At 35.6% G+C, this 14,343-nt stretch overlaps 1 protein-coding gene across 1 annotated transcript in view; it reads right to left on the reverse strand.

Moving 5' to 3' along the window:
- EYS (eyes shut homolog) overlaps positions 1–14,343 on the reverse strand; it is a 1,661,361-nt gene that overhangs the window by 1,139,265 nt on the left and 507,753 nt on the right. The window contains exons 15-16 of the mRNA XM_060283543.1: positions 11,711–11,809; positions 11,422–11,521 (exon numbers count right to left, since the gene is read on the reverse strand). Coding sequence (XP_060139526.1) covers positions 11,422–11,521; positions 11,711–11,809 — 199 coding nt within the window. The remainder of the gene's footprint in view (positions 1–11,421; positions 11,522–11,710; positions 11,810–14,343) is intronic.

The raw sequence follows: 14,343 nt of genomic DNA on the forward strand, positions 1-14,343 counted from the left end.
TAAATATACAGATACAACAATTGGTTTTAAGTGAGTTGTTAGATTATTTCAATTTTTTAAAATATCTTTATTGGAGTATAATTGCTTTACAATGGTGTGTTAGTTTATGCTTTATAAAAAAGTGAATCAGTTATACATATACGTATGTCCCCATATCTCCTCCCTCATGTGTCTCCCTCCCACCCACCCACATCCCACCCCTCTAGGTGATCACAAAGCACCAAGCTGGTCTCCCTGTACTATGCAGCTTCTTCCCACTAGGTATCTATTTTACTTTTGGTAGTGTATATATGTCCACGCCAATCTCTCACTTTGTCCAAGCTTACTGTTCCCACTCCCCATATCCTCAAGTCTATTCTCTAGTAGGTCTGTATTTTTATTCCCGTTTTGCCCCTAGGTTCTTCTGATCATTTTTTTTCTTTTTTCTTTTTTTTTTTTTTTAGATTCTATATATATGTGTTAGCATATGGCATTTGTTTTTCTCTTTCTGACTTGCTGCATTCTGTATGACAGTCTCTAGGTCCATCCACCTCACTACAAATAACTCAGTTTCTTTCCTTTTTATGGCTGAGTAATATTCCATTATATATATATATATATATATATATATATATATATATATGCCACATCTTCTTTATCCATCCATCTGTTGATGGACACTTAGGTTGATTCCATGTCCTGGCTATTGTAAGTACAGCTGCAATGATCATTTTGGTATATGACTCTTTTTGAATTAATGGTTGCCTTAGGGTATATGTCCAGTAGTGGGATTGCTGGGTCGTATGGTAGTTCTAATTTTAGTTTTTTAAGGAACCTCCATTCTGTTCTCCATAGTGGCTGTATCAATTTACATTCCCACCAACAGTGCAACAGAGTTCCTTTTCTCCACACCCTCTCCAGCATTTATTGTTTGTAGATATTTTGATGATGGCCATTCTGACCAGTGTGAGATGATATCTCATTGTAGTTTTGATTTGCATTTCTCTAATGATTAATGATGTTGAGCATTCTTTCATGTGTTGGTTGGCAATCTTTATATCTTCTTTGGAGAAATGTCTATTTAGGTCTTCTGCCCATTTTTGGATTGGGATTTTTGTTTTTCTGATACTGAGCTACATGAATTGCTTGTATATTTTAGGAGATTAATCCTTTGTCAGTTGCTTCATTTGCACATATTTTCTTCCAGTCTGAGGGTTGTCTTTTCGTCTTGTTTATGGTTTCCTTTGCTGTGCAAAAGTTTTTACGTGTCATTAGGTCGCATTTGTTTATTTTTGTTTTTATTTCTATTTCTCTAGGAGGTGGGTCAAAAAGGATCTTGCTGTGATTTATATCATAGAGTGTTCTGCCTATGTTTTCCTCTAAGAGTTTGGTGGTATCTGGCCTTATATTTAGGTCATTAATCCATTATGAGTTTATTTTTGTGTATAGTGTTTGTGTAAGTGTATGTTGTGTAGGTGTTCTAATTTCATTCTTTTACATGTAACTGTCCAGTTTTCCCAGCACCATTTATTGAAGAGGCTGTCTTTTCTCCACTGTATATTCTTGCCTCCTTTATCAAAGATAAGTTGACCACATGTGCATGGGTTTATCTCTGGGCTTTCTATCCTGTTCCATTGATCTATATTTCTGTTTTTGTGCCAGTACCATACTGTCTTGATTACTGTAGCTTTGTAGTATAGCCTGAATTTAGGGAGCCTGATTCTTCCAGCTCCATTTTTCTTTCTCAAGATTGCTTTGGGTATTCGGGGTCTTTTGTGTTTCAATACAAATTGTGAAATTTTTTGTTTTACTTCTGTGAAAAATGCCAGTGATAGTTTGATAGGAATTGCCTTGAATCTGTTGGTTGCTTTGGGTAGTAGAGCCATTTTCACAGTGTTGATTCTTCCAATCCAAGAACATGATATATCTCTCCATCTGTATCATCTTTAATTTCTTTCATCAGTGTCTTATAATTTTCTGCATACAGGTCTTTTGTCTCCTTAGGTAGGTTTATTCCTAGATATTTTATTATTTTTGTTGCAATGGTAATTGGGAGTGTTTTCTTGATTTCACATTCAGATTTTTCAACATTAGTGTATAGGAATGCAAGAGATTTCTGTGCATTAATTTTGTATCCTGCTGTTTTACAAAATTCATTGTCACTTCTAGACAAATTTATTTCTGGTTTTAATGAAATCCCAATCAAAATCCCAGCAAGTTATTTTGTGGATTTTGACAAACTGAACCCAAAATTTGTATGGAAATACAAAAGACCCAGTATAGCCCACACAATATTGTAGAAAAAAAAAAAAGTAGGAGGACTGACACTATCCAACTTGGAGAATTACTATAAAGCTCTGGTAATCAAGACCACATGGTATTATTAAATAACAGATAAATAGACCAAGGGAACAGAGTAGAGAGCTTAGAAGTAGAGTCCAATAGATACTGTCAACTCATCTTTGACAAATGGGAGGAAGGAAATACAATGGAGAAAAGATGGTCTCTTCAATAAATGGTGCTGGATAAACTGGACGTCCACATACAAAAAACAAACAAACAAACAAAACCCAATCTAGACAGAGGCATTATACTCTTCATAAAAATTAACTCAAAATGGATCACATACTTATTGCAAAATGAAAAATTATAAAACACCTCAAAGGTAATGAAAGAGAAAACCTAGATGACCTTGGGTAACGAAAGAAGAAAATCTAGATGATCTTGGGTTTGGTTATTTTGTAGATATGACACCAGTGGCATGATCTATGAGAGAAAGAACTGATAAGCTTGTCTTCATTAAAGTTTTATAAAATCTGCTCTGTGAAAGACAATGTCAAGAGGATTACCTGACAAGCCACAACCTGGAAGAGTGTATTTGCAAAAGACATGTCTAGTAAAGGACTGCCATCCAAAATATACAAAGAACTCTTAAAACTCAACAGTAAGAAGACAAATAACCCAATTTAAAAATAGGCCAATGACCTTAACCAACCTCAACAAAGAAGACATAATGAGGTCAAAGAAGCAATGAAAAGATGCTCCACATATGTCATCAGGGAAATGCAAATCAAAACAACAGTGAGATGCCACTACACACCTATTAGAGTGGCCAAAATCCAGAGCACTGACAACACCAAATGCTTGTGAGAATGTGAAGAAACAGAAGGTCTCATTCACTGTTGGTAGAAATGAAAACTGGAATAGTCACTTTGGAAGACAGCTTGGCAGGTTCTTACAATTTTTTTTACTAAACAATATGTTGCATGTATTATTCTGATAAGTTTTTCTTCCATTCAATCATATTTTCAATAAATATTTAAGTAATATATATTCTTAGGTAGTTAATTCATACTAAATAATTATATAGTTTTCTTTTATTGTTATATTACATTTTTGTTTACTTAGAATGTCTCTAAATTTTCATCACCGTAAACATATCACAAATGTGTAACCTTGTACATATCTCCTTGTACCTGTATTTAAGATTTCTCTAAGGCATATACCTATCCATAACTTTATGATACTTTTCCCAACATAGCTCTTTATCTTCCCATGAGCAGTGGATTAGATTCACCTTGGAAAGACAAAACATCTCACTTTGTTTCAGTTTTCCTAATTATTTGTTGACTGCTTGTTTATTTCTTTACCCTTTGAATTGCTTGTGTGTGCTCTTTGCCCATGTTTTTTCATATCCTCTCACAGATTTCAACCAATGCTTAGTGCTCAGTTTTCTATGGCTCCTACTCAGGTATTACAGAAAGCTTGTTGCCTCAAACTCAGGCCAAAGCAAGCTTGTTAGGCCCTGCCCAGTTACACACTGAAAAGATAAAAGGGTGCTGTGTTGATGGCATTTTTTAAAATAGAATTTATTTTGTAGATTAGTTTAAAGTTCACAGCAAAATTAAGCAGAAAGTAGAGTTCCCACATAGCCCGTAACTACATACATGCAAAACTTCACCCGCTGTCAACACTGCCCCCTCCTAGCAGAGTGGGACATTTATTATAAATAATGAACCCAATATTATCACTCAAGTCCATAGTTCACATTAAGGTTCAGTCTTGGTACTGTATATTTTATGGATTTTGACAAAACTATAGTGCCTTGTGCACCACCATAGTGTACAGAAGAATTTCACTAACCTAAATATCTTCTGAGCTTCATCTACTCACCCCTCCATCTCCCCTGAAATCTGACAACCACTATCTTTTTATGGTCTCCATAGTTTTGCCTTTTCCAGAATGTTATGTAGTTGGAATAATAATAAATGTAAACTATTTTAGATTGGCTTCTCTTATTTAGTAATACACATTTAAGATTCCTATGTGAGTTTTCATAGCTTGACAGCTCCTTTCTTTTTAGTACTAATACCCCATTGTCAGGATGTACCACAGTTTATTTATACATTCATTTACTGATGGACATTTTGGCTGCTTCCAAGTTTTGACAATTACAAATAAAACCACTATATAAACATCTGTTAGTAGTTTTTTGAGTGGAATATAAGATTCAACAAATACCAAGTAGTGTGATTGTTGGATCATACTGTAAATTTTGTAAGAAACTGCTAAACTGTCTCCCAAAGTGGCTGCCATTTCATTTTTAAGCAGAGGGAAATTGTCTTGGGGTTTCAAATATCTCCTATTTGTTACACTATCATCCTCAAAGGATGTCTCTGAATAGAGCCAGGCCTTAGGCTGGGGCACCTTTATTTCCTTCCCTAACTTTCTGACCTCTGGGGGGGATCTCTGGAAAAAGATGCTGGCACTGGGCAGTGCACCACTAATCTGGTGATCAAAAGCTATATTCAGAAAGCTCCAATATCTATTTCATGTCTGAAGAGGCTGTATTTCAATCACAGCTCAGTCAGAATATTGTATTGGCAGCAGTTTTTCCTAATCATGCGTTGAGCTTGAGGATTAATATGCACAAAAGCTCTTTAGTGATCTGTATGTTGGACTGTTACCTTGCTCACCAGTAGTAGTTGGTTATTTTCCATCAAGATTTTTAGGATTTTCTCGGTTTTGGAAACACTTTGCTGTCATCAGATAGATTGAAGGGTCAATTTCAACCCTGTAAATGAACTCATCATTCTTGTGTTCATGAACCCACCACGTGGTTCTCTTTCAAGCAGAAGGCATTTTGAGTGGCTTCCTTCCGTTTCTCTTTGAGATCTTATTCTGGAATTGGGAAAGTGATCTTCCAGAGCCATGTAATGAATTCATATGAAAAACCTTCATTTAGACTTGTAAGGTTATTTTGGTTCTACTATACGTTTTATCCTGGTCTCTGCCTCAGAGCTATCTCTCAGGCCTCATGCGGGGCAAATTGGAAATGCCAGGCAGCTGATACCTCATGCTTCAGTCTGCAAATAGTAGACGTATTTTCCAAGTACTAATCCTTGCTTCTGTTTAGTTGATAGCATTTTTTATCTTAGTTCTTTACCACTTTTCCCGGTCAGAGCTTTACCATAGGAAGAGAGCTTATTTGCCCCACACATTCAGGCTTGGCCATGAGTCTTTCTTTGGACAGTGATCTATAGGTAAAGAAGAAGGATGCTATTTCTGAGCCCAGGGCTTAAGAGACTTTGCATGTTTCTGCTCGTTCTCTTGAATCTCTGCCACTCCATGAGAAGAACATGCTAGTCCAAAGAGGATGAGAGACACTTGGAGTGGAGCTTTTCAACTGACATAACAGACTTGCAAACACACCTCCCCCATCAGCTGTGTTACACAGAAACCTGGGTGAACCCATTGTATATTAGCTAAGTTTTAGAAGACCACAGATATGAAAATAATAAATGATTGTTATTTTTAACCACTGAGTTTTCAGTTTTTGGCTAAACAACAGCAGCAAACAACCTGTATAGTAACTTTGAAGGAGTTCATACCTCTGTAGAGAGAGGATAGACATGGCTCAAAACTATAAATTTCTGAATTCACTTTAACCTCCCCACTGGGAGAGGCAACAGGGACAGGCTCCCCTGTGACTTAGGGAATATGCACTTCTCAGCATACAAGCCTTCCGTTAAATACTTCTGAAAGAGTTCACTTATAAACTGTTGCCAGTTTTCCCCTGCCTCTTCCAAGCATTTCTCATTGGTTTCAGATCATAAAAAGAGTTAGATTCCACCTTTGCTGATGAGAGATGGAAACATTTAGCTAGAAACAGATAGCCTTATGCCTTGAAAGAATTGCATAAAACCCCAGAAATCTGTATTGTCACAAAATTGGGGAGAATGTGTGGGATTGGATCTAAGGTGATCAGACCAAGGGAGAATAAATATGACTTAAATGAGCTGAATTTATTGATATGGATGGAGAGAAAAGATTTAAGATGCTAATATTGGGTGTGGTGTCAGATAGGCTGTCTGATCAAAAACAGAGCTTAATTCCAGTTTAGGTTAGTGAGGTAGAAGTGCCAGAGTTCATAGGCTCATTGTTAATGGAAATGTCTGAATGGATCAATTATGTGTAAACTGCCCAGGTACCTCTTACTTTCTATCCCCACAGGATATAGAAGGGCATTTCTCCACTCACAAGACTGAAATAGGGTGGGTAAGGGTCACTACTGTTTCAGTGAGCTTTGTGGTGATAGCCCTTTAAAGACTGGAGGTGATAATGTGGCTTGCTGCAGGGAAGCTAGGGTCCCTGATATGAATGAGAATAATGGGATCCAAGAATAATGGGATGAAGCCTGTTAGATAGGCTTGACTACCAGATACAACAATGAGCAAATAACCATATAAATCAGCAAAACAGAATGATGATCAACAGATAGATTCACAGATACTCTGGACAATGGCTAGTTGGTGATGACTTTCTAGAAATGAAACATGAGGACAGAATGCTATGATGCTACTTTATGTATATATAGAATGAAATATATGGATTTGCAGGGCAGAAATGTAATTCCAGTTGTCTTTGTTGGGATTCCTAGGTGCTTACATAATTTCAAACCTAAGCTATGTCACAATGCAGTCCCTCAACTGAAGGACGCCTTTTTGCATTAGGATCTTGTGATATAGTCACAGATGTTCCCTATATCATCCTAAAGCCTTCTTCAGAGGGAGCTGAGAACTTTTATTCATATGACTATTCAATGATGAAATTAAAATGTTCACACTTTTAGGAGTCATTGAGTTCAGCTCCCTCTGAACTTATACTTATTTTTGAAATACCACTGCTTCACCAATAGGAGTAAAAGATTATTCAGATCTGCTAGATGGGTAATAAATCTGTCTTGTTTTGTTTTATTTTGTTTTGCTTTTCACCACAGTCCCAGAATGTATAGTGTAGTTAATATATTTAATAATGGAATTTTCATATTGGAATAGAGCTATTACGGAGGAAAGCCTAATTGGAAGATCTTGTAATGTTCCTTCAGACTTATCAAGATTTTAAACTGAAAGCAATTCTGTATCCCTATGGGGCTTGTAGTAATTAGTGTTCCCTTGAAAGTCTTGAGAGTTGCAGGGTTGGATTCAAGCATGGCCCTATCTACTTCACCAGATTGGACAGTACAAGGCCAGAGGGCCATAGAAATAATAGAAGATTATCAGAAACTTTAGCAGATTGTGATACAAATTTTACAGCAATTCTAGATGTTGAAACTCTATTAAAACACACAGACATAGCCCTTGGTACCTGGAGAGCAACTGTGACCTGGCAAATTAGTCTCTTTTTTATCTTAATCAATGAATGTTTAGTTGAATTTGTTCATTTTATTTTTTGGAAAGATATTTTGAAAGGCTCAAATAAATAAATAAATATCAATTCTTCTCAAATTGACTTACAAATTTGATTAAATTCTAATTAAACTTCTACCTGGTCTTTGTTTGCTTGTTGGAATGTAAGGATTCATGCGGAACAGAAGAAACTGTCAAAAGTAACTAAATCTTCTTGAAGCAGATTAAAAATATGAGACGTATTGCACTATCAGTATTGAGGTTTTCAAATGGAAGTAGCAAATATATATGGTACTGAAACGTGGACAACTAATTGAACTAAGGAAACAGAATAGAGACAGAGAAATACACATAGTCATGTATGGGAACTTGATCTGCAACAAGAAAGCATTGCCGATCAGGCAGATCAGTGAGTAAAAATGTACTCATTCAACACGAGTAGCAGGCACAACTGGTTAGTCACATGGAAAAAATGAATTTATGTGCTTCCCTTACACCACACAGCTCACACACACACAATATTTAGATAGATGAAGATTTAAATATAAAGGGCAGGTCTTTTGTCTCCTTAGGTAGGTTTATTCCTAGGTATTTTATTCTATTTGTTACAATGGTAAATGGGAGTGTTTCCTTAATTTCTCTTTCAGATTTTTCATCATTAGTATATAGCAATGCAAGAGGTTTCTGTGCATTAACTTTGTATCCTGCTACTTTACCAGATTCATTGATGAGCTCTAGTACTTTTCTGGTAGCATCTTTAGGATTCTCTATGTATAGTATCATATGATCTGCAAACAGTGACAGTTTTACTTCTTCTTTTCCGATTTGGATTGCTTTTATTTCTTCTTTTCTCTGATTGCTGTGGTTAAAACTTCCAAAACTATGTTGACTAATTGTGGTGAGAGTGGGCAACCTTTTCTTGTTCCTGATTTTAGTGGAAATAGTTTCAGTATTTCACCATTGAGAATGATGTTGGCTGTGGGTTTGTTATATATGGCCTTTATTATGTTGAGGTAAATTCCCTCTATGCCTACTTTCTGGAGGGTTTTTATCATAAACGGGTGTTAAATTTTGTCACAGAGCTGGAGGAAGCAGGCTCCCTGACTTCAAAATCTTCTGCAAAGTTACAGTAATCAAGACAGTATGGTACTGGCACAAAATCAGAAATATAGATCAATGGAATAGGATAGAAAGCCCAGAGATAAACCCACACACATATAGTCACCTTATCTTTGATAAAGGAGGCAAGAATATACAATGGAGAAAAGACAGCCTCATCAGTAGTGGTGCTGGTAAAATCGAACAGCTACATGTAAAAGAATGAAATTAGAACACTCTCTACCACCATACACAAAAATAAACTCCAAATGGATTAAAGACATAAATATAAAGACAGACACTGTAAAACTCTTAGAGGAAAACATAGGCAAAACATTCTATGATATAAATCACAGCAAGATCCTTTTTGACCCACCTTCTAGAGAAATGGAAATGAAAACAAAAATAAACAAATGGACCTAATGGAACTTAAAAGCTTTTGCACAGCAAAGGAAACCATAAACAAGATGAAAAGATAACCCACAGAATGGGAGAAAATATTTGCAAATGAAGCAACTGACAAAGGATTAATCACCAAAATTTACAAGCAGCTTATTCAGCTCAGTATCAAAAACACAAACAACACAATCCAAAAATGAGCAGAAGACCTAAATAGACGTTTCTCCAAAGAAGATATACAGATAGCCAACAAACACATGAACGAATGCTCAATGCCACTAATCATTAGAGAAATGCAAATCAACACTACAATGAGGTATCACCGCACACCAGTCAGAATGGCCATCATCAAAAAATCTACAAACAATAAATGTTGGAGAGGGTGTGGAGAAAAGGGAACCCTCTTGCACTGTTGGTGGGAATGTAAATTGATACAACCACTATGGAGAACAGTATGGAGGTTCCTTAAAAATAAAAAATAGAACTACCATACAACCCAGCAATCTCAGTACTGGGCATATACCCTGAGAAAACCATAATTCAAAAAGAGACATATACCAAAATATTCATTGCAGCAATATTTACAATAGCCAGGACAAGTCATGGAAACAATCTAAGTGTCCATTGACAGATGAATGGATAAAGAAGATGTGGCACATATATACAATGGAATATTACTCAGCCATAAAAATAACCAAAATTGAGTTATTTGTAGTGAGTTGGATGGAACTAGAGACTGTCATACAGAGTGAAGTAAGTCAGAAAGAGGAAAACAAATACTGTATGCTAACATACTTGACACAGGGAAGGGTAAGGGTAAGCTGGGATGAAGTGAGAGAGTGACATGGACAAACATACACTACCAAATGTGAAATAGATAGTGGGAAGCAGCTGCATAGCACAGAGAGATCAGCTCGGTGCTTTGTGACCACCTAGAGGGGTGGGATGGGGGGGTGGGAGGGTGACGCAACAGGGAGGGGATATGGGGATACATGTATACGTATAGCTGATTCACTTTGTTATACAGAAGAAACTAACACACCATTGTAAAGCAGTTATACTCCAAAAAACATGTTAAAAATATATAAAGGGCAGAAACTTAAATATTTTAAAAGGAAATATAAGAAACATCTTTTAATCCTAGGGTAAAACATTTTTAAACAAGATTTAACAAATCAAGCCATACACAAAGTAAATGAGTAATTCAATTACATTAAAAATAAGTTTTAGTACTCACAATTTTCATAAAGGAGGTGAAATGTCGAGCCACAAACATTAGAATATCTTTTCAGTAGTATTGGGTTGGCCAAAACTTTCGTTTGGGTTTTTCTGTAACATCTTATGGAAAAACCCAAACAGACTTTTTGGCCTACCCAGTACATACAACTAAAAGAAGTATTAATTAGAATATATAAAGGTTCTTACAAATCAATAAGAGTACATTAATGGACAGATGCCATAAATAGGCATTTCTAGAAAGAAAATGAAATATCTTGAAATGTATATGTGTTCTCACATATGGGAATGCAGAGGAAAACCAAAAGGAGATATAATTTATAAACAGCAGATAAGCCCAAATGGAACATTTTGACACTGCAAATAGGAACATTTACTCACTCTCTTAACAGTGTGAATATTCCATTTTCAAAGTGCATTGGGAAAAAAAAACATGATATAATAAATATGAAAGTGGCTACCCAAAGGTCCAAATATTCTCTGCGTATGAAACCTAGAGTGACATTTGTATTGGTATATTTGGAGAAGTATTTGAAAACCTTAATAGTATTATTATTTCTAGGAAAAAAAGAGACAAATAACCCAAATATCTACAACCAGGAGAATGATAAATGTCATTGGCATATATTTAAATGGAATATACTACAATAGTTAAAAATGAGCAACAGACACATGCACTAACAGATAATACAGAAATGTCATCTTCAACAAAATGGATTGTTTTGGAAGACGATACACAATATTATCTCAATTACATTAATATGCAAACTAAAGAGTGTTTTGTTAGGCATACATACAAATAGTTAATTTATGTATGCTAAAGGCAAGGACAATAAATATAAATTCAGGATATTCAATATAATTGGGTGGGAGAGTGGAGGAGTATTTGAGGACAAACAGAAGAGTATCAGCAATGTTCAGCTTCTTAAGTTGAATAATGGGCACATGTGTGTTCACTTTATTATTTGTTATATTTTACATATAAAAATAACTGATACAGAAAAAAAATGTAGCCTCTAACCTACTTGTCAGATCCACAGAGATTCCATTATTTTGGCAAGGTTTAGAGGAACACTCATTAGTTTCACATAGAGGTCCAGAAAACCCAGGTCTGCAAACACTATTTTTAAACAAGAAATTTAATAACTCCATTGTAAAATTTTAAAGCTGAAAATTCCAATAACCATAGCACAGCAAATTGTTAATAAGCAGAAGTGTTGTTCAATGTGTCCACTGACATTATAAATATGCATACATTTGGATACATCTAGATGCATGAACATGTATATAGATGTTTTTTGGTTTTCTCTACCTGAAATTGTTGAGCCCGACTTTACAGTCACCACAGTTCTGACAAGGAAGGGGGAAGCACTCATTCATGTTAATTTCACAGTGTTCACCTTTAAATCCTGCAAAGAGAGAGAAGATGGGTAGAGATGAGCAATCCTCACTTTAGAGTGTGAAAATCGGAATCAGTAGTAAAGAGTCTGGAAAATATGCTCATAATGGAAGTTACAAAAAAAAATGGGAGGGAGAAAACACCTCATCTCTGAGTTCTTATACTACTCTATTTCAAGTAGTGTCTGAATAAAATTATGCTAGTTTCTAATTAAAGAGTTCAAATGAAAGAATCAAGGGAGGACTACTTTACTGAATCTCCTGTGGAAATAGAGTTAATGCTAATGTTGTTGTTTTAAGGTCTTTAAGTGTTTGAACAAAAAGAACTGAAACTACCTGGAAAGCAAATGAATTAATGTGACGACGAATCTTAAAGTAAAATTGAGCTTCAATGATCAGATTTATTCAAAGCAGTTAGCAGATGAGGCAAATTTAACTGCTTTTGATTCATAGCTAAATAATCAGTCATCCATTTAAACCCATGCCAGTTATGTTTAAAAAAAGCAAAGAAAAAAAGGAAAGAAAATTATAGACTTATAAAAGAGTCAGTTGTAATTATTTCAACATATTTGTGTCAGAAAAAAATCAAATTTATATCACTATTTAAAATACATTAAATATTTTAATATTTATGATGACCACTTAAACAATTATTTCCATGGTTATAGAATAACTAAGTATAACAACATATATATATATATGTATTTTGCTGCTAATATTATTTTTATATTTTTCTTGCTAATATTTTTGAGGATTTTCTTTTCTCTTACTTTTTCAGTGCTATAACTAAGCACCATATAATTGAAGTGACATTATAATGCCAATATCTACTCAGAGTTTTTAGTTTGAGGAGCAGAAGGTCATTCGAGTTACCCTAAGAAAACTTTATTAGTGGCATACACATAGACTGGGATTGGAATTGAGAAATATGGGAAAGAGAGGACAGTCTATCTACCCATGAATCGCCATCTTGCTCCCACTGTACATTCTCATAGAGTTTCTTCCTCATTCTGTCTGCAATATCTCTTCACGTACAAAGTGTCAGATTCTTTTTATATTGTCATTACAATATTGTAATATTGTCATGCAGATAATGTAACACAGTTTCCCTTGTCTCTGTATCATGACCTTTCAGCTTCAGCACTTACTGCTGAGTGAAAAATTCTCTTCACATTTCCTTACTCGGATTCCCATGAAATAAGCTGGGACTGGCCAGCTTTATCTTTTCACATCACACCATGCCACAAACCCCTGCCGTGCTCTGTGGTGTCTGCCATCAGGTCAAAAGCCAAACCCACTTCCAGTTAGAGTTTGGGAAGTTGATACTATGCCTTGTGAAATATGGCTGCCTCCTTAGCAGGAGATAATATGAAAATTTTAAATGACATAATCCAAAAGGAGGCAAGTATAAAGGAACAAAGTACAGATATGACAAGTAAAAAGCAAATAGAAAGACAATTTATTTAAAACCATATATAGCAATAATTACATTAAATATGATTTTTAAAAAACATTTCAGCTAAAAGGCAGAAATAATCAGACTAAATAAAATAACAGGACTACATGATATCTAAAAGAAATCCCCTTTACATATAGAGACAACAATAGGTTAAAAGTAGAAAGATGGAACAAAGATGCCCCATGAAACACTAATAAGAAACCTAGAGCTTCCCTGGTGGTGCAGTGGTTGGGAATCCGCCTGCCCACGCAGGGGACACGGGTTCGTGCCCCGGTCCATGAAGATCCCACATTCCGCGAAGCGGCTGGGCCCATGAGCCATGGCCACTGAGCCTGCGCGTCTGGAGCCTGTGCGTCCGGAGCCTGTGCTCCACAATGGGAGAGGCCACAACAGTGAGAGGCCCACATACCGCAAAAGAAACCTAGAATGTCTACGTGACTAGCAGACCAGGCAGTCTTCTGGAAAAGCACTGGTATTAATTTGTGTTACTTTTTCTTTCTCAATTATCAAATCTTTCAAGTTAAACTCTGAAGTTGCATGCTTGTAATTTTATTCATGCAGTAGATATTGTATCCTCAGCATCCAGAACAAAATTCTGCTATTATAAATTAGTTATTTCCAAGTTAATATGGATCTCCTAATTTTAGGTGAACAAGTTATTATCGCAACACACTTCAACACAATTCGTCAATCACTCTTACTGTTATATTAAATTATAAATGTCATAGTACAGTTACAAATAAATAATAAGCTATTTCCTTGAATATTTTACAGTAGTTAATTTTTTTCAAGTTAAAGATTTAGGAAGTTGGATGCATTCCACCATTTCTACTTTTAGCATAACTAGTGTTATCTGGGACACAGGGCATTTTGACCTTAAGTTGCTTTTTAGAAATGTCCTTTAGTGGCACTGGAACTCAGGGGCACTGACCAGCTAGAGGACTGGAGTGTGCCTCCCTGAGTTCAGCTGAGTTGATGGATCAGAACATTCAGCACCTGGGAACTTGGACAGCTCAAAGGATAACCTTGGTTTCTGTGATTTTGCCTCATTCATTTAGTTTGACATTTCTGAGATGGAGTTTTGTT

The sequence above is a fragment of the Globicephala melas genome, chromosome 14 (genome assembly GCF_963455315.2).
Source record: "Globicephala melas chromosome 14, mGloMel1.2, whole genome shotgun sequence".
Lineage (NCBI taxonomy): Eukaryota > Metazoa > Chordata > Mammalia > Artiodactyla > Delphinidae > Globicephala > Globicephala melas.